The sequence below is a fragment of the Taudactylus pleione genome, unplaced genomic scaffold (assembly GCF_031769625.1).
Source record: "Taudactylus pleione unplaced genomic scaffold, aTauple2 ptg000335l, whole genome shotgun sequence".
Lineage (NCBI taxonomy): Eukaryota > Metazoa > Chordata > Amphibia > Anura > Myobatrachidae > Taudactylus > Taudactylus pleione.
Window position 1 is genome coordinate 1,338,168 of NW_028284736.1, and position 27,555 is coordinate 1,365,722.

General features: G+C 44.5%; 1 protein-coding gene across 2 annotated transcripts in view; it reads left to right on the top strand.

Moving 5' to 3' along the window:
* Positions 1-27,555, top strand: part of VPS50 (VPS50 subunit of EARP/GARPII complex) — a 259,035-nt gene that overhangs the window by 225,761 nt on the left and 5,719 nt on the right. For both annotated transcript variants that reach the window (XM_088443849.1, XM_088443850.1), the window contains 2 exons: positions 13,085-13,176; positions 24,199-24,293. In XM_088443849.1, the coding sequence (XP_088299975.1) occupies positions 13,085-13,176; positions 24,199-24,293 (187 nt within the window). The remainder of the gene's footprint in view (positions 1-13,084; positions 13,177-24,198; positions 24,294-27,555) is intronic.

Genomic DNA, 27,555 nt, shown 5'->3' on the forward strand with positions numbered 1-27,555 from the left:
TGACACATAAACATCAGGTACAGTATCAGCCACAATCAAATCCTCATTCTTTCACCTGAGGAATAAAGTCAGAATCAAGAACTTTACTCAAAACATCTGCCTAAAGTCATGCATGCATTTATGCCATCACATCTAGACTACTGCAATGCTCTTTACCTGGGTCTCCCATCATAATAATTGCACTGCTTGCAGCTGGTACAAAATGCAGCTTAACTAACCAGCCCCCTTCCAGCCTCATAACACCCATTTTCTATTCCCTTAACTAGCTACCTGTAAGATAGTAAATCTATTTCAAGACTATCTTACTTTCAAAGCTTTACATAACCAGGGCCCAAGGTACTTGAATCAGCTTTTGATTCCTTACTGCCCCGCTCACCTACTGCGATCTGTAGATGAAGGACTATTAAGAGTACCTAGAATCACCCTGAATTCATTTGGGGGTCATTGTTTTAACTTTGTGGCTCTAACTCTATGGAACTCGCTTCCCCGCACAGTTCAAGAGGCCTCCACTCTAGAATCCTTAAAAAACAGACTCACCTATTTACTGAAGCATTTCACTAATGTCCCTTTAGTTCCTAAAACAATACAATCCAAATGCTTAGTTCAGCTTATTTTGTATCTTGTGTTTTTTAAGTGCAAATGTAAATTGAGCGGAGAAAAGGGGATCTAGGTTAAAACCTGTCCCAGAATGCTGACGGCAGAATCCTGGCACCAGCATCCCGGTGGTAAGTAGTGGGGTTAGGGGTCAGGGTTAGGCTCTAGGGGGGAGGTTAAGGTTAGGCTGTGGGGGGTGAGTTAGGTATCCTAACCCTGTCGGAATGCCGGTGTCAGGATTCTGACTGCCAAGCAGTCAAGCGGGGGGAGGGGGGGAAAGGGTAATGTTTAGGGAGTGTAGTGGGGTTAGGGTTAGGTTTTGGGTGGGAGGTTAGGGTTAGACATCCCTAGGGGGGGAGGGGTAGGGTTAGCATTCCTTCCGGGGTAGGTTAGGGTTAGGCACCCCCGGGAGGGTTAGGTCAGGGGTGCGGGAAGGGAAGTTTAGGCACCACCAGGGGGGACTTGGGGTTAGGCACCAGCCCGGGGTTAGGCACCCCTAATGGAGGGTTAGGGGAGGGGAGGGTTAGGGTACTTACCCAGCCGGCGTCGGGTTCTCCTCCTGTCGTGCTTCTACTGTCAGGATCTAAACAGCCTCTGGTCTGTAGTGTATGGCTGTTCTAACTAATGCTGTCTGTAGTATATGGGGGTCACTAATGCCGTGTGTAGTATATGGCAGTCACCAGTGCAGTCTGTTGTATATGCCGGTCACTAATGCTGTCTGTAGTACATGACGGTCGCTAATGCGGTCTGTAGTTTATGGCTGCACTAGTGCTGTCTGTAGTATTTGGGGTCACTAATGCCGTGTTCAGTATATGGCAGTCACCAATGCTGTCTGTAGTATATGGCGGTCACTAGTGCTGTCTGTAGTACATGGCGGTTGGTAATACTGTCTGTAGTACATGGCGGTTGGTAATGCTGTCTGTAGTACATGGCGGTCACTAAAGCTGTCTGTAGTATATTGCTAAACTAGTGCTGTCTGTAGTATATGGCTGCACTAATGCAGACTCTAGTACATGGGGGGTCACTGATGCTGTCTGTAGTACATAGAGTCACTAATGCTGTCTGTTGTACATAGGGTCACTAATGCTGTCTGTAGTACATAGGGTCACTAATGCTGTCTGTAGTATATGTCTGTCACTAATGCTGTCTGTAGTATATGGCTGTCACTAATGCTGTCTGTAGTATATGGCGGTCACTTATGCTGTCTGTAGTATATGGCGGTCACTTATGCTGTCTGTAGTATATGGCGGTCACTTATGCTGTCTGTAGTATATGGCGGTCACTATTGCTGTCTGTAGTATATGGCTGTCACTAATGCTGTCTGTAGTATATGGCGGTCACTAATGCTGTCTGTACAGTATGCGTGTTACAGTTGTGCAAAATCCTTTGCCTTTCTTTTTTTTTTTTTTTTTTTTAATATGTCCTGGTCTGGCTTTACCAGGTATCGGGTCTCTACTGTGGGCTTTCAGGTTTGGGAGGGGTGTCTCAGTAGTGCCAGCTGTTTGTTGGACGCTCTGCTATGAGCTCTGTACAGCTAGTGGCAGAGCCTCTGTTTCACAACTACCATTTTTTTTCTTCTTTCATTCTACATCTATCTGAGCTCCTTGGACTATCTGTAGTTTTGCAGTAATATAAAGTGGAGACAGGTGACCCTGCTCTTTATCCTATTAGTTTATGTGGATTCCAGCATAGATTTATAAAAGACACTGATTGAAAAAGTTTAACATGTCGGCCTGTCTTCTAATATCTCCTTTCTGTACGGCGGCTGTACTGCATGGTCACTTAGCTTGTTTCCCTTTTTAAAAAAAATTTAAAATGCTGAGTTAATTGGTTGTACTCGGGGTCATATAGTTTTGTGCGTATAAAGCAGGTCTGTTTATTATATGCAACTTACTAAAGCCTTACCTCACCTGGGCACCCAGTGTAACTGACATCTAGTGGTGGACTAATCAGGGAGAGCTGAACGCTGATTACCCAATGTGCCCTTCTGTTTATACAGCCTCTAAATCTAATCTTGTTTAATCTTGGTCGTCCATCAATTGATCCATATACTGTTCCTCAACGTAATGCGTAGGTCTCCGAAATGTTTCCTGAGAATATCTAGACCCATGCATTGATTATTAAATGAATTGAAACACTTTAATTGTACAGAGGTGGCATCCAGTCACTAACGACCTCTGAAAATAAGTCATGCTCCAAAATGTAAGTGCGACCCAGCGATGCTGCAAACGATCTAACGATACATTGTACGCACTGCACGATACGCCGTACGATTTATCGTTACGTGCAATATGTAACTTCGCTGTGTCATACATTGCATTGTCCATCTGCAGCACAGAAGTTGGCACGATGCGATGAATGGTGGCCGGGAATTACGTATCGGGCATGCACACTATGCGATGTGTGCGATCTATCGGTCAGAACCGCATCCTGACGATATATCGTATGATACATTGTATAGTGTATATCCAGCTTAAGTGTATTTCAGCATTATACATTAGCAATTAGTTTTTTTATTTGTTATATTAAGAAACAGATTTTCTTGTATTTGACGATCAAGAGCAATTTATGTTGATCATTGATGATAATTCCAGGATAAATCTTTTATTATGATCAAAAAAAATAAAATGGGGATAAAAGGACACATTTGGAGAACACGTTCATATAGGCACTATGGGCCTGATTCAGACCCACTCACGAGCGGCTGTCCGCTCGCAAGTGGGTCGATGTTCTGGACTGAGCATGCGCACGACGGAGGGAGCTCCGTCGTGCGCATGCGCCAGACGCGACGAGCGAAGGAAAGTCCTTCGCTCGTTGTGTCCGATCAAAGGGGGCGTGCTGTCAATGTTGATTGACAGCACGCCCCCTTTGGTAGGCATGCCGGGGGCGTGCCTCCCTGCCGGGGGCGTTCCCAAGGGAACGCCTCCCGTCAGAAGCCGGCCCACTGACATCACTAGTGATGTCAGTGGGAGTGATTTTGGCTCTGATAGAGCCAAAATCACTCCAGAGCTTGCGGTTGAAAACCTCAACCGCAGGCTCCGGCTCGCAATTTCGATGATCGCGATGGTCTCGACCATCGCGGACATCAAAATGCACGCTCGTATAGCCTGTGGGTGGTGACCCACAGCTATACGAGCGTCCAGAAGGACGCTCCATTTTCATGGAGGCCGGCCCTCATTCAGAGCGTGCGCTCTGCTCAGAGCGTACGGCTCTGAATGAGGGCCTATGTATGCAGTATATATACAATATACACACAATGTAGTAGCAGCTTTGCCTGACAGGGATCAGAGCCTTGCTATGCTGGTTTATGTGAGAAAACTTGTAATCAATTTAAAGATAATAACCTGCAAAGTCTCTGCAGCTTGTAAAATGGTTTAGTATTTTAAATATTAAAATAGAGTTTCTCTGCAAAAGCATCAGTGTCATCAACAGAACATACCGCACAAAGCTTCTAAACATTACTCTGGAAGCTCATACTGGCGAGAGAGAAGCTCAGATTGTGATATATATTCAGCAGCCTCTGTCACTGTGAAACCAGAGATCTGACTGGTGAATTATTATACAGTCCAGACTTAAGTTAACAGATTTCAGGGTCCTGACTAAAACCTAAAATGTTTTTATCACAGTGTTTCTTTCTTAATCAGTCCATAGTTCTGAGTTCAATAACACGTATGCCACTTGCTACGGAGGAGGATGAGCTCTCCGAGTGCCACATTCCAAAGTCATTTTTTAGGAGTGGTGACCTCCGCTGGGGCAGCATTACTGCCAATATACTACCTGGTCATATAATAACATCTTTCACCCGCAGGCTGCCTCCCGTGTTCTTATGCAGCTGATATGATAGTCAGCTCTCCGTGATGAATGGGGGAGTAGATACCTTGACTAGCAGGGCCATAGCGAGGAGTATGCGAACGGTGCCGCCACCCAAAGCACAAGGGCAAGGCGGTTGAATGGTCACTGCCCCGACCACACCCGTTGTAAGCATGAGTAGTTCCTGAAGAGGCGCTCGCTACATATAAAGATGCAGGGCGTGTCCTGAGGGTGCCCAGCACCCATCCTTTCTGCTCCGGTGAATGGGCTTCCATGTACTTTCATCATGTCACGAGCGCTGAGGTTACCAGCCTAGGGCGGCTCTGCTACTGCGCTATCCATCAGCAACACGATGCAGCTGTTCCAGTTAAGTCATTCAAGTTGAAGTCACACGTGTGCGTTTTAGCAGGTACCCTCTTTATTTACTTATTTATTTTTTAAACTTATTTGTTTACCATTTAGGCCTGTATTCAATTGCCGGCGAAAAGTCCCGGACTTTTCGCCTGCCAGACTTTCCGCCGTCATCACTTGTTTTGCCTCCGGAAAAGTATTGCGCTTGTCCCAGCTTTTCGCCCTATTCAATTGCAAAGGACGCGAAAATGCACCCCGGTGAAGCGCAAACGGGCGAAAAGTGCTGTCGGATTTGGGGAAATCACCCTGACACACCCCAATAGATGCACTGACATGGGGGATCACTATGGATACCCCCAAATAGCCTTGCTGAAGGTATTTTTGGTGCTGAAATGCTCTCTATTGCTGCTAATTAGCATCTTTGCACAAGTGGTTGGGCAGCACAGACGGTGTAATGCTTAGCGTTACTGCCTCACAGTACTGAGGTCGTTGGTTCGATACCCACTACGGCCCTAACTGTGTGGAGTTTGTATATTCTCCCTGTGCTTGCGTGGGTTTCCTCCGGGTACTCCGGTTTCCTCCCACACTCCAAAAATATACTAGTAGGTTAATTGGCTCCTAACAAAATTACCCGTAGTATGTATGTGTGTGTGTGTGTGATAGGGAACATAGAGTGTAAGCTCCACTGGGCAGGGACTGATGTGAATGGCCAAATATTCTCTGTAAAGCGCTGCGGAAAATGTGTGCGCTATATAAATAACTGGTAATAATAATAATAATAATAAGTGGTGAAGAATAGCATTTAGCAGTGTTTTTTGGCTAAAATAAGTAGTCCCAGCAAATTTGGGGTACATGAAAATGGGTGCTAGCATGGTTAAAAATCTGTAAAGTGATGTTTTAAAAAAACGCACCTTCTGCAAACAAAAAACACCTGGGGCGTACTTGGGGGACCCCCTGGAGTCTATTTCGCTAGTTTTTAAGTTTGTCCCCCAACTTTGTTTTTTTTTCAGCCCTCAAAACGAAAGTACTTTTTTGGGGTGATCTAAAGTTTTTTTTTTTTTTTTTTACTTTTTTTGACGCAGTTTACGTTTGGTGGACTATCCCATGGCTGCTGGTGTGTTCCCGCAACTTTGCACCCCAAACCTGCACTTTTTTCCGCCTCCATTCAGAGGCGAATCTTTTCCGCTGGTTAAAAGGCGCAGACTTTTCGCACCGGTGAAAAGTCTTTGAAATTGAATACGGGGATAAGTTTCCGCCTGGCGAAATGACGTCATCAGCGGAAACTTTTTGTCGAAAACGGCTTTTCGCCGGCAATTGAATACGGCCCTTAATTTTAAAGACAGGATAATATATATTATACATACATTAGCTTGTCCTCTGCTACACTTGTCCACGTTTTTTTTAGATATCTATTTCTTTGCCTGATTTGACCTGGCGATCCTGTGTCTATACGGTTTTGCAATTTTAATGAAAATATTGTGAATCATGCTGCAGATTATTTTGAATGATCAGTTACACATAAACTTAAAGTTGAATACTCCATCTGTTAGTAATGCATTCAGTGACTGGCAGAATGTAACAACGCCATGCTAAGATTTCAGTACACCCATTATTCAGGTTGTTAAGCATGGATCAGAAGTTGTTCGGGTAGCCTGTGAAAAGAGCTTTTTATTTTGTACAGAGATTGATTTCCAGCTTCCCGACATGGCAGCAGCTGCTAAATATAATTGCAGATCACCTAAAACTGCGTATTTGTCTTTTATGACATTTCTTATAGCGGAGTCTGCAGCTTTCAAGCAGTTTAAAAGAGATTCTAGATGGCTCAGACAATGTGTTCTGTCCCCCAGCTGATGAATGGAACACTGATTCAGTTAAGGCGGTTTGTTTACATGTAATTGATTTCCCGGTGTCCAGTTGCCTGCTGATATGGCGACCAAGATACGTTAAAGCTAGCAGTTTTTCATGATGCATTCAATATGTCAAACAAGTAATTGATGTGCTGAAAAGTGGGTGCAAGATAGTGGGAGTTAGATTCCTTAGTAAATTAAGCTATTTAGACTATATAACCATATTGTTATACCTTTAAAGTATAGCCCCACTCTTCTCCTTTCATTCTCCTTCAAAAATTTAAGTTTATTTATGTAAACAGGCAGCAGTTCTTTGCTGGGACATATTACTCATATTGCCCTTAATACTCAGCCTAACTATTCGGCAGAAACTAGTGACACCATGGAAGCATGTTCTCAGTTATGGCATCGTGCACTAGGTCACATCTTAGTATATTTTAGAGATGAGCGGTTCCGTTTAGTCTCGGTTCTTCTCTCCAAATTAGACTTTGTATAAATAGACAGTGTATAAATAGACAGTCAATATGGTAGATCGACACAAGATGGTCGACAGGCAATAGGTCAACAGGGTCGGAATGTAATCAGCGCCAAATGGTTGACAGTTAAAAGGTCGGCATGGCCTAAGGTCGACAGGGTCAAAAGGTAAACATGGTCAAAAGGTTGCCGTAAATAGTTGACTCCGAAAAGGTAAAATTTTTTTTTTTTTTTAACCCTAATCCTCCTCCTAGCGCCTAACCCTAACCCTCCCCCTGGTGCCTAACCCCATCTCTCCTCTGTAGCACCTAACCCTCCCTTTCCGCAGCCTAACCCTAACCTTCCATAGCCTAACCCTCATCCCCTTTGTATATAGACTTTACCTTATTGGCTATACCAAACATTTGAGAGCCGGATAGCCAATAAGATGCCATTTTAGAGATCTGAACATAACCAAATGAGACCGAACCGCTCATCTCTATCCAAAAAAACGTGAGAGAAAGATAGCCAATAATAATATGCTGTTTTTGAGATCCGAATATAAATGGATAAAACCGAACCGGCCATCTTTAGTATATATAGCGCTTGTAATGAAATCATTGACAGCACTGGCATAAAGCTATGTATGGCAGCGTGAGGGCTATTTAAAGGGGCTTTCTGCCTGACCCTTAACAATTTGGTTTTTGATATTGGGTGATAATGGCACTTACAGTATATGCATCGTACCTGCCAGTTTAGCACTTCCTGCGTGATGCCTTGAACAAACTTTCTTCTGCTCCTGGATGCTATTTTGGGCACCATTTTTATAACATGGGAAGCTTATGGCGATTGAGACTTGTCCACTAGAAATGTAAAGGTGCATTGGAGAGGCTTGCTTGGACCATTGAATTGGTCTCCCTTTTGGAAATGAAGTGATTTGATGCAGTGTGCAAAACTTGAAACATCACATGAAAGTTTAACATTCTACAGTTAATAAAAAATTGTAATACTGATGAGTGTCCGTGAACAAGCCTCTAGACCAGGCGAAACGCGCGGTAGGGGGTGGTCTCTGTGCACGGACCTGGCCAGTTATCAGCACCCGGTATTTCAGAGTTATCTCCACATTTTTTGTGGCATTGAGCATAGATATCGATCTTTGATTTAGAGTACATTATAGACGGACACTCATCAGTATTGCAATTGTTACTTTAACTGAGTACATAAAGCATAAGGTTTCAAATATAACACACTGTCATATGTATTCATTCTCATTTCTGGGAGGACTCTCCCCAGTTTTCTTGCCACTGCGCTGGGCAATCCCATCAGTGGAGAAAAAGAGGTTTTCTTTCTCAACAGCAGATCTAACCACATGTTTTATACAGTATTTTTCTGTCAGAGTTCTGATATCCCCCTGTGCTCTCTCTCCCTTGTTCACTGCTTATAACACACAGGGAAGTAGTAGAAGCAGAGAGAATATGACTCTGATTCATTTTCTATTCTCTCTCAGTTTTAGAACTTCATGTGCTGGTATCCGGATGGAAAATCTACAGTGTCTAGATATACAGCCTATAGGTCGACACCAGACTGGTCGTCAGTTAAAGGTTGATAGGTTCAAAAGATCGACACATGGTTTTTTTCATGATTTTTAGGGTTAGGATGAGGGTTAGGCTATGGAAGGTTAGGGTTAGGCTGCGGAAAGGGAGGGTTAGGTGCTAGAGAGGAGAGATAGGGTTAGGCACCAGGGGGAGGGTTAGGGTTAGGCACCAGGGGGAGGGTTAGGGTTAGGCGCTAGGAGGAGGATTAGGGTTAAAAAAAAAATGTTTTTACCTTTTCGGAGTCAACTATTTACGACAACCTTTTGACTATGTTGACCTTTTGACCCCGTCGACCTTAGGCCATGCCGACCTTTTAACTGTCAACCATTTGGCGCTGATTACATTCCGACCCTGTTGACCTATTGCCTGTCGACCATCTTGTGTCGATCTACCATATTGACTGTCTATTTATACACTGTCTATTTTTTATACCACACCCCACCCCCTGTGATGTACAATTTATATTTTGTTGCACAGTTTTATGTAACAGTATGGTTATTTAGCCATAAACTGACTGTTACAATTGCAACTGTATATCTTTTATGAATTAACTGCTACATTGCTGCTGTGAATGAATTGCCTGCAATACACTGCGATAAGAATGCTACAAAAGTTGTAATATCTGCAATAAGAAAGTACACATTGTGCTCACACGTTTGAAAGTGATTAGAGATCATCACGCTTAAAGCAAATAACATTAGCCGAAAACCTATACAACTATTACATGAACAATTCAGGAGATATAGTAATGTATGTTAGGCTGTGATCACTTTAGAATGTATTAATATGAAATGATCTTTGGTTATTGGTGCTTCTTTTATGCATCACATAAAACAGACATTTATGTGTATATCTCTTATTCAAAAAACTATTCCTATTCTATCATATGGTAAGAAAATGTGAGATACTAGGGGCGTGATAGCAATCAGAATAATCAACCTAATTAGGGTGACAACTGGTACAATATGTTCTCTCTTGATTGCTAAGATACTTCTCCTTATTTGTCCGATTTTCCAGTATAAATACATATTACGATTGGAGGACAGTTCCCTGTCTACAAATCTGGGTTCATTTGTAACTGGCATCACAGGACTGGTTTTATTACATTTTATTCTATTTTTTTTTTTTTATTTACTTGGAAAATAGATAACCATTTTTAATATTTATTCCAATAAAGGTTATATTTATATATATACTATTATAAGGTGTGCCTCACCCAAGAGTCTACTTTCCCTAGTTTGTTGTACTACATGTAGATCATACATGAGTCTGGGAGCACCACCATCATTCCGCAAGGGATGGGTAGTATACGTTTGTGTGCCAAATACCTTCATAATATTGATGGTTTATGTACATTCATTTAAATTACATGATCATTTATCTAGGCCAGAATCAACCCAACTCTTTCTTCTTTGGTTTTGTGCTTTGTCTACTACGTCCAGAGTATTTCATGAGATGAGTGACCTACCTCTAATGAGGGCAGGGTATGCAGTCTGCATGGGTCCCTAGATCAAGTGCCCCCCCCCCCCTTCCACTGTACACCTTGCTTGCAGAACAGACTCCACAGTGTACTGTGCAGCAGGTTCCTGCCGACAGCGCCATCTTTGATGAAGTGATTTCTGATGTTTCAGATGATAATAAAGACTCTTCTGCACATTTACTCTGCTATCTTCTGCACATTTACCATCTTCCCTAAAATATCTGGAGATGGTCCTGCTACTAACCGAATAGTAATTCTGTCTGGTAGTTTAGAAAGAAAATACTGAAATTTATACTGTGACTTTCAAATTATTGTATGCACAAACTATCTCTTTTTTTGGATGGGGCATGGTGCAAAATCAGAATAATGAGCATTGTTGCATATATTTAGGCTAGCCTTTGACGTGGAAGTGTACTGTAGGTGCTCTTTGCCTGGTTTTGTGATCCAAATGTTCAGCTTGGGAACTCGTACAACCCTCAGTGCACTTTGGCCGACCATGAGGCCAAACTGGTCAATGATCCGATCTCCTGGAGGTCGCAGCATTAGTTGCCATAAGAGCATGAGGAGACCTGGGCTCGGAACGCAAGATCATTAGCTGCTGGCCTGCTGAGGCCATTCGGGGACATGGCGGAGGAAGTCTAAACTACCTGCTAGTTCTAATATCCTCATTGACTTGCAGATAGCACCTCAGAGTTTATTCACTGTACGATCTAGACAAGAGGTCACACGCTTTGCACTCCCACATTACCATTTTGTTTTCAAAGAATGTTAATTAGAATGGGTTTGAAGTAATGATAGCCATGATTAATGCAGCTGTAACTTCTTTTGTATGCAGTCTTTCAGAGAAAAGTTAAACAAGTACCTTAATAGCTGCGAATTAGTGGCTTTTTGTGCTTAAAATTGTATATGTGGGATGTCTGCAAATAAAATGCAAAGTTAAATTCCATATACTGTACACAAATGTACAAAGCATATTTATTGCAATTAATTCATGCACACAAGTGTATATGGTGACGTGGAACCTGGTGGCCGTACAGGCTGTTCTGCTGGGTGTAGGCGTAATAGTGTGAGTGGTGGGAATGACGCTGTAAGTCTGGTTTTACAGCTGATGGACATGCGGCTGTTATGGTTGGTGAAGACCTGTTATGTTGCTCAAGGGACAGTGGTGAGCAGGGGGTCATTAATCTGGACACAGTGCAATATGTGGGGCAGTAGGTGGTTATGCTGGCACCATGTGATAGTCATGAGGCTGCTGTATATGCACTATGCAGGGGACAGTTTTGCTGGGCACAGGGCAAAATGTGGTTGGGATGAGGCTGCTGGATATAATGCTGTATATAATGGATATATCTATAAGTGGTACACAAATAGCTGCTATGCTGGGCACAGGGCTTATGTGGTGTACATAGGGTTGGTATGCTGGGCACAGGGCTTATGTGGTGTACATAGAGCTGGTATGCTGGGCACAGGGCTTATGTGGGGTACATAGAGCTGGTATGCTGGGCACAGGACTATATATGTGGTTGGAATTAGGCTGTTGGATATATAGCTGTGTGATGGATATATATATAGGTGGTGTACATAGAGCTGGTATGCTGGGCACAGGACTATATATGTGGTTAGTATGAGGCTGTTGGATATATAGCTGTGTGATGGATATATATATATAGGTGGTGTACATAGCGCTGGTATACTGAGCACAGGACTATATATGTGATTAGTATGAGGCTGTTGGATATATAGCTGTGTGATGGATATATATATAGGTGGTGTACATAGAGCTGGTATGCTGGGCACAGGACTAGATATGTGATTAGTATGAGGCTGTTGGATATATAGCTGTGTGATGGATATATATATAGGTGGTGTACATAGCGCTGGTATCCTGAGCACAGGACTATATATGTGGTTAGTATGAGGCTGTTTGATATATAGCTGTGTGATGGATATATATAGGTTGTGTACATAGAGCTGGTATGCTGAGCACAGGACTATATATGTGATTAGTATGAGGCTGTCTGATATAGATCAGTGTCAGGAGCTGAGTCCTTCAGTGCAGCACCCGGCTCCAGTCACTGAGGGGGAGTCTGCACCTTGGTGTCACCTCTGGATGCCACTGCTACGGCGAGCTGTTTTGTTGCAGACAAGCTGTGTCAGGATATATCCAAAGCAACGAAAATAGGGGGAAATGTATCAAATCTTGGAGAGAGATAAAGTGAAGATGTTGCTTATAGCAACCTATCAGTGTCTGTCATTTTTCACAGCCTGTAAAATAACAGTTAGAAGCTGATTGGCTGGTATGGGCAACTTCTCCAATTAAGGTGGGTACTCCCCTAGCAGATATATCTGTAGATGATGGTCGTTCATTTACACCATCATCTTCCAGGCAGCCGCGGGTCCTCCCCCTCCCCATAGCTGCTGCTGCATGTGTACAGCGATCTGCTGATCACCAGTACACACTTGCCGATGGACAGATATATCTGCAGACATATTGGGCATTGGCTGTGCAGCACAAACGTCGTTCACAGACATATCTCGCTGGTACACACTGGCCGACGCGCACCAGATATATTGGCCGATCAATTCATCGGCCAATATATCTGTCAGTGTGTACCAAGATTTGATATATCTCCCCAATATACTGTAGGCTTTGCGGAAGTGCATAAAAAGAAAATACACAAATAAGTAAGGCATGTACAAAGCCGTACATTCAAGTTGTCTGAAGGTGAAAACATTGGAATAGATGCGTTGCCCTGCTTACCTCTATTACCTAGGCACTGCACCCCATTCCTGCCACATCTGTGGTTGGCAGTCCCGGTGTCAAAGTTTTGGTTTTGCTTTCAGCATTAAGACAAACATCAAGGGGGTGTATTATTAGGGGAGAGTGTTAGCAACATTTTAATGTACAAGATGCTGCTAAAATAACAATGTATCTTTTCTATTTCTTGTTTCAGATAGTAATAATGTGTCTGGGACTGAAGAGAATAATTTTGATCGGAGTTACATCAAAAAGAAACTGGAACATGGATTAACACGCATATGGCAGGTTGTTTACCTTCAGTTGTGTTTACCATTCATACGTTCTATGCAAACACGACTTTTGTTTGTTTTCTGTTTTTGCTAGCTTAGTATTATTATAATTACTATTATTGTTATGATTTTAAATGGTGTAGCACACAGTAGCTGAACAAATACAAGGTACATAAATTTTATTTTTGAAATAAAAAAATGATATATTTCCGCTTTGCACTAACAGTACAATGCCAAGCTTGCATTAATAACGAAACAGCCACCCATTCTGGCAACTCTATATCTAGATGTGATAGCGAAACAAAAAATGATAATAATAATAGTGCCACTGTTGCAGTACAGCATATATGGGGCAACCACATTTGGTTGAACTGCCCCCGTCCTTACAGTTTGTATGTGTGTGTATATATATATATATATATATATATATATATATATATATGTGTGTGTGTATGTATGTGTGTGTGTATTATACAACTCTTTTGTATTCATGTATATATTTTTATATATTTAATGTTAATGCTTTTGGATATAACAAAATAATTTACATATGTTTTGCTGATTTTCATAATTGACTCCTACTCCTTTAGAGTACTGGCTAAGATGTTCGGTACAGGTTTTTCTGTCTTGTGATGAAGCAGGGAGGTAATACGCCATCACACTTTGCGTTTTACCAATGTGGCACTGGGATGTCACATCAAAGACTGTTCAGTGCATTTCTCCTCTAATGATTCATAAATACAAACTATAATGTTGCTTAAACTGGCCAAACACGGTACGATCTTGCCAGTTGGTGCGTTCGCCCAGATTCGTGACCCATACACACATAGAGAAAGAATTAGATGAGATCCAGATGTTTGGCACCTTGAACTGGATTCCTTTTGGAGTCATTGTGATCTATTAGTGTGGCGGGAAGGTCACTGTGTACAGAATATGTTGCTGGGTCCCGTCTGCTGCCATCATCCTTCAAATTTGATTTTCACAAAATTGATTTCCACAGGCTCATTTAGTGTTGGGTCCTTTATTTGGATAGCGAGTCATTCCATAGTTATGTATGTAACATCCAGGCTACTGTACATTTAGGTAGAAAACCATATCATCACACTATAAAAATAAATTTGTCATTTATTATTTGTCACTGAATGTACTGTGCGCAGTACATTAATCCTTTATAGTAATTGCTGTAACAGATTATTGAAATGTTGTATAAAGACGCTGTTACGCATGTTACAAAAAATTGTCCTAGCTCTGCAGATAGTCCTTTTCGTTGACTGATTTAATTCATTATTTCTACTTCAGGGTCCATAGGGTATCCACAGGATACCTTGGGTATAGGTGTGACGTCAGTCTTCGGGCACCATAGAGTTAAGCTTTCAGCCTCCCAGGATGCACTAGGGTCCCCCTCCTATACCCCGCCCCCGAGCCAAGGCACCTCAGTTTCGTTTGGTGCCCGGCCGGAGTCGGGTGCACCTGTTGGAGTGGGGGCAGAAGAGCCCCTGAAGCTTTTTCTTCATGCAGCTGTGGCTGCACATCTGGATGAACAGCATGGACAGTCAGTCCTGACGTCCATGCTGTCTTCCCTACACCCTCGCCGGTACCAGAATGCCGGTACCGATCCGGGGATGCTGGTGAGCATCTGGGGTTACAGCTAGCGTTGACCCCAGATGTTCCGGACCATGGCCGGATTCAAGGGGGACAGCAGGTAAGCAGCGGGGTCCCGCGGTGGGTCCCCGCTGTTACATGGTCCAGAGTCCCCAGGCAGGGGGCTCCCTGGGGACTGGCTGCAGCGTGGAGCCAGGTATGATCCTGCGCTTCCACTACCCCCTGGGACAGCGGACCGCAGCAGAGCGGTAGCGCTGCGGCGTCCCGGGGGTTAAATGCATGCCAGGGGAGCGCGCCTTCCCTGTCTCACAGCCGGCGCCTCCCCCTCTGCACACAGCCCTTTCTGCACACTGCCGACTGGTCCTGTAGCAGCGCTCCTCCCCCAGGCCAGCCTCCTCTCTGCTCCTCGGCGGCCATCTTTCCAACGCATGGTGAACGCTGCTGGAAGCACTGGACGGAAGCATCGTGGTCTGGGTCCCCCCGCATACCTCTCCTCCGATTTGGGTCAGGTCTGTGTATGCTGCGCTGTGTCCTACCAGGCCCTGTGTCTGCGTAGTTGAGTGATCAGCGCTGTTAGTGCAGGAATTGATTTTTCTTTGCATTGTATGTGACTGTGCTAGCGCTGCTGCCTGTAACTTTTCTTCTAACTGTCAGCTTTATTACTGTCCCTGTCCTTTCTGCTAAGCCCTTGCGGTGTGGTGCTGCAGGGTGGTCTCTCGCCTATTTAATATATAATTGGGGAGAGGGGTCACATACTTGGTGCCATCATGTCTGAAAGTGATTTTCCTCTCCGGCTACAGTGTACTACGTGTAAAGTACCGTTAGCGGAGGGGGAGGGTAGCGCGGAGGGCCTCTGCCGGCAGTGTTTGTCTATGGCGCGGCCTATTACGGTTACAGCACCGGTACAGGAGCCGCCCTGGGCTTGTTTCGCTCAGGCGCTTACAACCTTAGTGGGCCAGTTAGCTCCGCAGCCCGCATTTACGCCGATGGGTTTGTCCCAGCAGTCAGTGGTGTCGTCACCCATGCAGGGTTTTCCAAGACAATTGGTGGTACCCCACAGTCTCCCTATTTCCCTGCTCCCGGTTTCTCAGGAGCCGGCGTGGGTTAACTCCCTGACGAGTTCTGTACAGCACTTGTCGGATGTGTTGCAAGGGGAGTCTGTGATGCGGCCACATAAACGGCCGGTGGCGTCTCTGTCGGCTCCTTATGAGGATGACGAGGGGACGTCTGATGATGGGGAGATTCTGGATCCTTACGATCAGGAACCTCTCCATACTAAGGACGCTGACGCTAAGTCCAAGGTATATATTCCTGGACTTATTCGGGCAGTCCGCACAGCCTTGGTGATTGAGGACGAAGTTCCCCCAGCAGCTAAATCCAAGTATGCCTTTTTTAAAGATGTGAAGGGCGATGCCACAGTCTTTCCTCTTTCGGGTCAGTTAGTGGACCATTTAGAGGAGGCGTGGAAACAGCCTGGCAAAAGATACCAGCCGCAGAGGCGCCTGGCAGTGGCTTATCCGTTTGCGGATAATTATTTTGCAAAGTGGGAATCCTCTCCACAGGTGGATTCTCACGTGACCCGTCTTGTCTGTAGTGCCACATTGCCAATGCCATCCATGTCCTCCCTTAAGGATGCTACGGACCGCAAGGTGGAGATCTGCCTGAAGTCCGCTTATTCCCTTGCGGGGGGGGGGCAGCACGGCCGGCTATGGCCATTTGCTGGGTTGCCAGAGCGATGGAGCGCTGGGCGGATTCATTAGAGGCGTCTTTTGATTCCGACTGTCCGGCCGAACAGGCGGAGTTGATTGGTAATCTCCGTGATTCGGCCACTTATATCAACGAGGCGGCTTAGAAATTAGTACTCTGGTGTCTAGAATTTCTTCAGCAGCAGTGGCTGCTCGTCGCACCTTGTGGCTGCGATCCTGGAAGGCGGACGCAGATTCCAAAAAGGGTTTGGAGGCGTTGCCATTTACCGGAGAAGTTCTCTTCGGTCCGGATCTGGACAAGATTGTGGCCACGCTGGCGGCAGCCAAATCGGCTTGTCTCCCGTCGGCCGCTGCTCCTTCTGGTTCTGGACCATCGTCCTTTCGGTCTTATAGGGCCCAGGGCACGTCCAAACCACAGTCTTTTCCTCGACAGGCTGGCCCTAAGAAATCGGCCAAGCCCCGGAAGCAGGTATGGATTACCAGACGTCCGGCCCCTAAGCCAGATGACAAGCCTGCGGCCTGACGGTACGGGCCTCCCTTTGGGGGATCCCAAAGTGGGAGGCCGCCTGCTGCAGTTCGCCCAGTGTTGGTCGGTCACTACGACAGACACTTGGGTTCTCGAGGTGGTCTCCCACGGGTACGCCCTCTCTTTCCGGCACAAACCCCCGGCTCGATTCTTCACCACGGGTCTACCATCAGACCGGAACAAGGCTACGGAGCTGCAGAAGGTATTGCACACTATGCTCCAGGCTGGAGTTATAGTGCCTGTTCCATTCTCCCAGAGGGGCCTGGGTTTCTATTCAAATCTTTTTTTGGTACAGAAACCCAATGGGTCGTATCGTCCGATTCTCAACCTCAAAGCTCTCAACAAGTCTTTGCGGGTACCGAAGTTTCGGATGGAGACCCTACGGTCCATCATTCTGGCGCTGGAACCTGGGGACTACATGGTGTCATTGGACATACAGGACGCTTACCTGCATGTCCCTATTCTTTTGCGCCATCAACAGTTCCTCAGGTTTGCAATCCGCAGCGACCACTTCCAGTTTCGGGCGTTACCTTTTGGCCTGGCGACAGCACCACGTGTGTTCACCAAGGTGATGGCGGTCATGGCGGCTTCTCTGCAGCTGCAGGGAGTCCGCATGTTGCCGTACTTGGACGACCTTTTATTGGTGGCGGGATCTCCAGAGCTCCTTCTACGCCACTTGGACCTGACCATTGCGCTACTGCAACGGCACGGCTGGCTAATCAACTGGCAGAAGTCCACTCTAATCCCGTCTCGGCGGATTCTGCACCTCGGAGCCTTATTGGACTCGGAACAGCAAAGGATCTTCGTGACGGCGGAAAAGATCTCTGCTTTACAGTCGAGGGTGCGCAGTTGTCTGCACAGCCGCCGGGTGTCTCTACACTCCAGACCTCTGCAGCACCTGATCCTGTCCAAGTGGAACAGGCTGCCTCAGTCTCTGAAGTCCCAGACGATTGTGCTCACCCCGGAGGTTCGCCTGTCCCTTGCCTGGTGGTTACAGACGACCCATCTCATGCAAGGGACGTCCGTTCTGGGTTCCAAATTGGGTCCTGTTGACAACTGACGCCAGTCTTCGGGGCTGGGGAGCAGTTTCGGGTCCACACTTGTTCCAGGGCAGGTGGACGCCGACAGAAGCGGAGCTTCCAATCAATATCTTGGAACTCCGTGCGGTCTTCAATGCTCTCCAGCAGGCACATCGGGTTCTCCAGGGTCGTCCGGTACAGGTCCTGTCGGACAACGCTACCACCGTGGCCTACATAAACAGACAAGGAGGAACCCGAAGTCGGGCGGCTCTCGTGGAGGTCTCTCGGATCCTGGTATGGGCGGAGCGCAATCTTCCGGCCATATCAGCGGTCTTCATTCCAGGAGTGCTAAATTGGGAGGCGGACTTTCTAAGTCGCCAGGACGTTCATCCGGGGGAATGGTCCCTGCACCCGGACGTTTTTCAACTGCTGGTGGACAGATGGGGTCTTCCAGAGATCGACCTCATGGCGTCCCGGCACAACAACAAGTTGCCGGTGTACGGGTCTTGCACAAGAGACAAAGGGGGGGCGTCTCTGGTGGATGCTCTGTCCGTCCGGTGGACGTTCCGGTTCGCATACCTGTTCCCTCCGGTCTCCCTTCTTCCACGGGTAATCCGGAAATTCAAACAGGAAGGAGGGACGCTCCTGTTGATAGCTCCCGCATGGCCCAGACGGCACTGGTTCTCAGACCTTCAGGGTCTGTCCGTGGACAGTCCTCTGCGGTTGCCGCTACGACCGGACCTTCTGTCACAGGGTCCTTGTCTTCACCCGGACCTGACTCGGCTGTCTTTGACGGCGTGGCTGTTGAGACAGCCATGCTGAGGTCCAGGGGTTTTTCCAGTTCTGTAGTGCGTACCATGTTACGAGCTCGGAAACTGTCTTCCGCGAGGATATACCATCGCGTGTGGCATACGTTCTTCCAGTGGTGTCGACCGAGAGGTTATGCACCGCGGGAGTTTCGTCTGTCTCGGATACTCGCCTTCCTACAAGCGAGACTAGATCATGGGCTTCGCCTTGCTTCGTTGAAGGTACAGGTTTCGGCCCTGTCTGTCTGGTTTCACCGTAGGATTGCTACAATCCCGGATGTGCGTACCTTTATGCAAGGTGTTCTCCGCATTCAGCCGCCCTTTGTTCCACCTGTGGCGCCTTGGGATTTGGCTGTGGTCCTGAGGGCTCTCCAGGGACCGCCGTTTGAACCACTGGGCTCAGTGCATCTTAAATGGCTAACAGCTAAGACTGTTTTCCTTCTGGCTATTGCTTTGGCCAGACGTGTTTCTGGATTAGGGGCTCTTTCTTGTAGACCCCCTTTCTTGGTTTTTCATGGGAACAGGGCAGTGCTCCGCACTCGGCCCGAGTTTCTTCCCAAAGTTGTTTCCCAGTTTCATGTTAACGAGGAAATCGTTGTTCCGGCCTTTAACTCACCTTGTCTTTCCGTGGGTGAGGCCTCTTTGGATGTTGTGCGAGCCTTGTTTGTCCTCTATGGCTTCCGTAAAAAGGGTTGGCCTGCTTCAAAGCAAACTTTGGCAGCCTGGATCCGTATGGCTATTTCTGAAGCTTATCTTCATGAAGGCCTGCCGGTTCCTCCTTCTGTGAAGGCTCATTCCACTAGGTCTGTGGGTCCTTCGTGGGCAGCTCGACGTGGTGCCTCTGCAGTCCAGATCTGCAAGGCTGCTACGTGGTCCTCTGTCCATACCTTCGTGAGGTATTACAGGTTTGACACCTTCACCTCTCAGGATGCTTCCTTCGGGCGGCGGTTTCTCCTTTCTGCACAGGAGCGTCCCCACCCTTAAAGGATACTGCTTTGGGACATCCCCAATGTATCCTGTGGATACCCTATGGACCCTGAAGTAGAAAATATGAGATATGGTAAGAACTTACCCTTGTTATCTCTATTTCTACGAAGTCCATAGGGTTCCACAGGACTCCCGCCCTGTCGCACCTGTGCTGCAGATGGGCTTTGCTCTGGTCACCGGTTTTTCCGTCTCCCTCTGGTGAGAATGTGATTCTTGTGTGTGTCCAGATCTTTTTTTCTCTGTCTTCTTTCTCCTCCTCCGGCCTATGGCTTGGTAACTAACTGAGGTGCCTTGGCTCGGGGGCGGGGTATAGGAGGGGGACCCTAGTGCATCCTGGGAGGCTGAAAGCTTAACTCTATGGTGCCCGATGACTGACGTCACACCTATACCCAAGGTATCCTGTGGAACCCTATGGACTTCGTAGAAATAGAGATAACAAGGGTAAGTTCTTACCATATCTCATATTTTAGTTACGTATGTTACATTATTTGATACATTCCACTATTTGTTACATAACATATGTTATAATCTTTATTACACTGGTCAAATTCATAAACATTTAATAACTGTAGTGTCTTCCTTTTCGTGTACTTTTTTAAAAGATTCATCCCCTAAAGTACAATTTCTTATGGAGTTTATTTGTATACATATTTTGCAGCATTCTAACATAATAGTTTTGGATACTCTGAAAAGGAAACACATTGATTTGGACAACACCATAAAATAAGAATTATACATTCAACTTTTCTATCCACTTTCTGACTCTTTCTTTTGAATTAATTCCTGAAGAAGTAACAAATGAATTAATTAGTTACACAGTAAGATTCAGTTCTGTAATCACTAAAGACACAAAGATGTTACATTTGAGTTAATATACAGTACTATATAACCTCCTTGGAGAGACATTATGTATTGACTTTTTTGAACAATCTGCAAATTGTTGATTTGAAATTTTCTTTTATATGAGAAATACTTAATGTTTCAGAAAATATTTACATGCTCTTCCATAGCTTTTAATGAATAGCACATTTTAAGGTAAAATAATTATCATGGGTGAACAGTGCACCATTGTCCTACTCACATCCAGCCGTCACAATGAAAGGAACCTATTTACATGCACTTTCGGGTTAGTTTTTAGATATTTTATAAAACTTAGATGAATGTATTTTAGTCTGGATCAGCATGCTAATAATTACTTATGTGTCAGTTTTATAATGGATCAATCATTGACTGAATAAATAATATAGCTTTGATTTACATTTACAGTAGTTAAAAGATCTGAATTTATAACTGGGGCCAAATATAAGTTTGACAGGGATATTTATTGTGTACTAATAGTGTGTTATGTTGGTTACAGTTCTATAAAACCAGTAGCAGTTCCCTAAATATAATGCGCTGATTTAATACATATCTAACCCCCACTTTTTCAAAATCAATAAGAAATATTTACATTTCTTATTTATTTAATTTTTTATTTAAACTTATTTAAGTTTTCTGTTACGAATTTTACCATGGAAAAGCAAAATCTTAACAAGTGTAATGTGACTTACCTGGTATTTTAAGTCAATTTATACAACAGTCTACAGAAAAATATTTTTTTTTAGTGCATCTTCAAGAGAAGTCTTGTTCTGGTTTATTAGGGTTATTTAAAACAAGGTTCAAAATATGATTTTTGAGAGCAGTACTGTGCTAGAAAAAATATTATCAGTGGAATAATGATCCTAATGTAAAATGTGTCTTAATTTTACTCATTGCCCCTTCACTACTACTAATGAGTGTGACTTGTCCTCAGCACTGCATGGTTAAAATGGGGAGGGGCTTACCTAAATGTCCTCTTACTAGATAAAGTCTCTAGACGTAGGTGTGGGACCCCATCTTGGCATCTACACACTCGTGGACACCCTTTGGAAGAGGAGATTTCCCCAAATGTGTCTGCTTAGTAGTTATTTTCTGGTGACAAGACAATATCACACTACTATAGAAACCATTAAGAAGTTCAGAGATGGGGGGGTTTCCTAATGCCAAGAACGCACCTACCCTGGCATTATTAAACACATAGCTTCTCTGATTTGATGCGGGATGTTAGTCTGCTTTTCAAAATGGTTGTTGAGCTATTATATTATTCTTACACATTTTATGCATTTCATTACCCCCCCAAAAAGCATCATCATTGTCAAGTGGAGGTTTCATTATAAAAACCAATGTGTAGCAGCTATATAGACAGTAACTTTGTACAAATCATTCACTGAACTACAGGTTTGCATGTAAGATTCAGCAGCTATACAGACAGTAACTTTGCAAAATCATCTATTGCACTACAGGTTTGCATGTAAGATTCAGCAGCTATACATACAGTAACTTTGTACGAATAATCCACTGCACTACGGGTTTGCATGTAAGATTCAGCAGCTATAGTATACAGACAATAACTTCGTATGAATCATCCATTGCACTAGAGGTTTGTATGTGAGATTCAGCAGCTATACAGACAGTAACTATGCACAAATCATCCATTGCACTACAGGTTTGTATGTGAGATTCAGCAGCTATACAGACAGTAACTTTGCACAAATTATTGTGCACTTTGTGACCTTTTTGGGCAGTAGAAGACATAATTACACCACTGTGATTGTATCAGACAAGTGGAACATAAGGCTGTCCCTTGCTGAGAGGTTTTCAGGATTTTAGACCGTGAAAAGCATTGCTTTACTGTGTGTGGAGGTGAATCTTTACATGTAAAACAATAGCAGATAGTCATGGTAATGATGAACTCTCAGAGCCATTTATTGAAGTATTTGCAATGAACAGATGTTAACAGGTATTTTATTAGGTGACACTTGGTTGAGAAGAATGTTAATCTTGAACAGTATAGCTTTTTTGAGCTGTATTTGCAATTTTGACAGACATGACACACGGTTAGGTTAAATACCAGTCTTCATTTCTGTGTACACATTGACTGTATACATTGGTGACAGCCATTTTGTGTGTTTGATGAGTATTCATTAGAATTTAGCCTTTGAATCACAAACCACCAGTGACGATATAATAGACTAAGTTCTCGTGAATTGTTGTTCAGACAAATAACGGTTCGAGCCCTATAGTCTGACAATGTTTCGGTGACTTGGCTGCAAGAGTTAAAACTGCAATTTTATTTAAAGGCGAAACCGACCAACAGATTTGTCCGCATACATCTAGCCCAAAAATGCCAAAAAGCCCAACTTGATTGGCGTGAGTGAGCCGGCAGGTACCATGAGACCGAAAATGCATCGAAGTCGCAAAGCAAAGCGACTAGGACCTATGAGTCTGTATATGAACCACAACGGAACTTGGAATAAAAAAAATCTGCTGCCGCTACATTGTGGCACTTATCAACTTAATCAGCACAGTCTGCTGATTCGTCCTAGTCGCATCGCATTGCGATTTAGATGTCATTTCAGCATTGGCTTTGGCCTTGTATAAATTAAACTTATCACATTTTTAATCCCACATAGGTTTTTATTGAAACTTTTTTAGGCATCTGATTTTTCTTTTCTTTCTCCTTACAAATTATTTACAATATCTTGTTTCAAAATCTCTCTGGAGGGAAATGGGTGTAGCTGCCAGTCATGGACTCTTACTGTCTCATGTGAGGGGAGAGGATGTCACAGTGCAGACAGAGCTCACAGGGGAGTTTCAAAGCCTCTCAGCTCACTAAGTCATGTACCATGTGTCTGTGGTTGCCATGGCAGTCCATGACAAGCTGTAGAATTATAACTATTTAATAGCAGCCAAGTAGTATAGGTACATTTTAAGATCCTTCTTATAACTTTGTCCCCATGATCTATTTAAATAGATATCTTCATAGGATTTTTGCTTTAAAGTTGCTATATTTACAGTAAGAGATTTAGAAACTACTTGACAGAAACAATTAACTTTTTTTTTATTGATAATATACCATTTTCTGCCTTTTTGTATGATTTTATAGCGTTGCACTCCGCATTTCACAAAATCAACTTCGCATCTGATTTCCCGTGTTCCCAGTTGCCAAAGAGTTGATGAAAAACGTAAAAACTGGCTCACACGCCATATTTAACGGAGTTCCTTGCTGCTTTCGGAAATCTCTTCATCTTGCTTTATTTTTCTGTCGTACTTTCTACTTATACTACAGTATGCTTCATTGAATGCCTGGAAGAAAAATAATTTACTACAGACTGTGGTTTGCTATTTTCCTCGTGTAGTATTGTCTGACATTGACATCAGAATAGACAACAGAAAGAGACAGTTTGTCAAATAAATGTTCTTTTCTTTAGGAAACAGAACACAAACATATTATGCATGCCAGGCAGTAGACCAGCAATATATTGTCTGCAATGTTACATGGAATTAACAAATGTTTTGCATGCTGTTTTCTAGGATGTTCAACTCAAAGTTAAAACATACCTTCTTGGAACGGATATGTCCAACTTCAAATATGATGATTTCATTGTTGTATTAGACATAGTCAGCAGGTGGGTGTCAATTATCTGAATTTATCTTATTTCTGAATGCGAGGGTGCTAAAGGCACTCCACTGTTTTTATTTAACGTTGTGCTTGTGTGAATATTGAGAGATCATTGTATTATTATTATATTGTTGTTTCAGCATTTTACCTAGCTCCTACAAAACTGTTACTAACAGAGGCAAGCTCAGCTCAACAAAATTAGAGCTATTTTTTTTTTATGTGTAAAAAAAATAAATAAAATGAAGCTTTGGAATCAGTTCGATTCCCGGCAGTGCCTGGCCGACAAAAGCAGAGTTCCCTGCAGCGGAAGCCCGACAGCGCTGGAAATCCCGATCGTCGATTGGTAAGTACTTACTAACCTAACCCCCGAACCCTAACCCTCCTTATGGGTGCCTAACCCTAACCTCCCCTCCAAGTACCTAACCCTAATCCCCCCTTCCCCGCTGCCTAAACCTAAGTCTCCCAGGGGGGTGCCTAACCCTAACCCTCCCTCCCCCTAGCCTAACTCTAACCCTCCCCGGGGTATACCGAAGCTTTTACTATTGTAATTTGTTGCTAAATCAAAATACTTAAATAGGCATGGGATTGGAATCAATTGGTGTCAGTGGCCCCTATAACGGCTTGCACTCGAGGAGCGTCGACGATGAACCACAGATGTGTCCTCATAACCTGGTCTCAATACACCATGCGGCGTAAGATGCCTAGAGTGAGTGAGCCGCCAACTCCTGTGCGACTCTGCTTGCGCCAAGCGTCTTTTTCATCCGAAAATGAATCTTCGTCGCAATGCGGAGCAAGTGTCGGATATCAAAGTAATCAGCACAGTCTGCTGATGCGTCCTAGTCACATCACATGTGGGACTAAGACACATTTATTGATGAAAAATATACAAAAAAAAGAGGCTTGTCATGTCGCAAGCAGAGTTGCCCAGTACCTGGCACACCGAGAGGGTCTGTTTGACGCGTCTGCAGCAATAGTGTAGCGTCTTTTGTTGCTGCCTACTATTCACAAGCCTTCCCTGAAAGTGCTCTGTGAGTGTCCTCCATTGCCAATAAGCGCTGGTTGCCACCACATGTCAAACATGATCAGATTGGACTTGCAGTGTAATGTCAGTGTGTAGCCAGCTTTATTCCCTCTATTTCCTGTCAGCCATTTTGTCAGTCTTCATGTAATAGTCCACTTTCCATTCAAAAGTTTGCATTTTGTCCTAGCGACAGGGACACCTGGGCATGCAGAAATGTCTGTGTGAGATTTTGTTTTTCTTGTGTGTGTGTATGCAACCTTTTTCGTGTGGTTTTGGGAAGCGCAACATATCTGTCAAGCAGTACAATCGAGCAGTACAATCTTCGCATTGGGCCTTAATTTGCACATCTGCCTAGATTTCGGCTAAAGCGCATAGCCAGAGGTTCCCAAGCGTGGCTCTTCAAGGCACCCCAACAGTTCGGGTTTTAGAGATATCCATGGCTGAGCACAGGGGGTTAAATCAAATTGCCTGAGGTACTAATTAAGTCACCTGTGCTCAACCATGGATATCTATAAAACCTGAACTGCTGGGGAGCTTTGAGGACCGCTTTTGGGAACCTCTATGCATAGGTTATGAAGCGTGATGGTTTCAGAGGATCACAATGAGAGACATAGGAGTGCAAGACCATTTCCACTTCACAAAAATCACAGACACTATTTTAGTCAAGTCCTGTTTGTTAATGCTGCACTTCTTGGTGCGCTCTGACCTGTATAATGAAAATCATACAGAAAAGCTCCAAGTGTATTAAACACAGTCTGGATGTTCCCTCACTCATATTGGGCTCTTTCCATTTTTAGCTCTTTAATGCTACAGTAGGATCATTATACACAGTCATTACTGAAATACAAAGTTAACATTATACAGAGCCGATGTTTTATGGTGATAAGAAACCACAAGGAGAAAGCCACGGGTGGGTGTAGGCCACGAAACAGCTAGAAAATTCGTAACTGTAAAACTGTTTTTATATTTTGTATAAAAGGAAGGGATATCAACATGGGAGACCTCAGGTTAGAAAACGGCTTTGTTTATGTTAATACCTTATAGATGGTATAGAATGTAAGCGACCATATTTGCTGATGATACTAAGCTATGTTTGCTGCACTGTAAGAAATGCATACAGCAGGGGCAGGCAACCTGTGGTACACCAGCTGCTGTGGAACTACACTTCCCAGCATGCACTGCCACAGTTATAGCATGCTCTAACAGCAAACTGTGGAATGGCATGCTGGGAGATGTAGTCCACAGCAGCTGGAGTTTGCCTGCCACTGGCATACAGTATGCCAGAGTGCTTGTGAGAGTTCAGATGGGGCAACCTCCACAATAAAGGGAATGGAAGTGGTAAATTATGAAGCCTTCTTAGAAACACTAGCTTTTTCTACTTTGGGGAAGGGATTCTTTACTGTAACAGCAGTTAAGCAGTGGAATTCTTTACCACATGCAGGGGTGATGGCAAATTCACTAACACAAATGTATTCATGGACAGAATCCCTTTCTTACTCAGAACGGGTGAGTTAGATTTCATTATTAGAGGATATTGGGCCTGATTCAGCAAGGAACGCACGGATGCACGCAATCGGTCGATTATTTTACATTGCGTATGCAGTGCACGTGCGCAAACCAGCTATTGTGATGGGAACTGTGTTTGCAGGGGAAACGCAGACCCAGAGCACAGTGATTGACAGGGAGTGCCGTTTGTGGTTAGTGGCGGGAGGGTGGGCAAGCGTAGGCGTGCCTGTGCTTTTGGACAGCGTTTCAAGGGCGTGCATAATTAAGCCCTTGTGGAGGCAGATGCAGCCAGAGGTCTAGTTGCACACAGGAAGCCTCACTATGTCTGCGGGAGGGGGCAGGTCAACCACTATTGTGCGTATGGGTCCAATGGTTCTCGATGTTACCGATGTTTCCGTGGTCTTGCCAGGTATAGAGGACGCAAGTAATGGGACGTGGGTGGGATTATGTAGTGCTGGGCGTCTGCTTATTCTGCTGCGATTGCCGTGCATATGCATTCATTAGTATATTATCGCAGCGGCCGATTGCGTGCGTCCGCATCCGTGCGTTCCTTGCCGAATCAGGCCCATTATCGGATGGATGAGTCATGCAATTTAGTGTTCAGTATAGCACCCTGCACCTGTCACAACCCGTGCAGTACCTCTTTCCTGCCTGGGGTGTCACTCTCTGCTCTGGTGCTTCTAGCACAATCTGGTCTGTATCTCATGACTTTGTTCCATTAGCTGAGTGTGCTAGAAACACC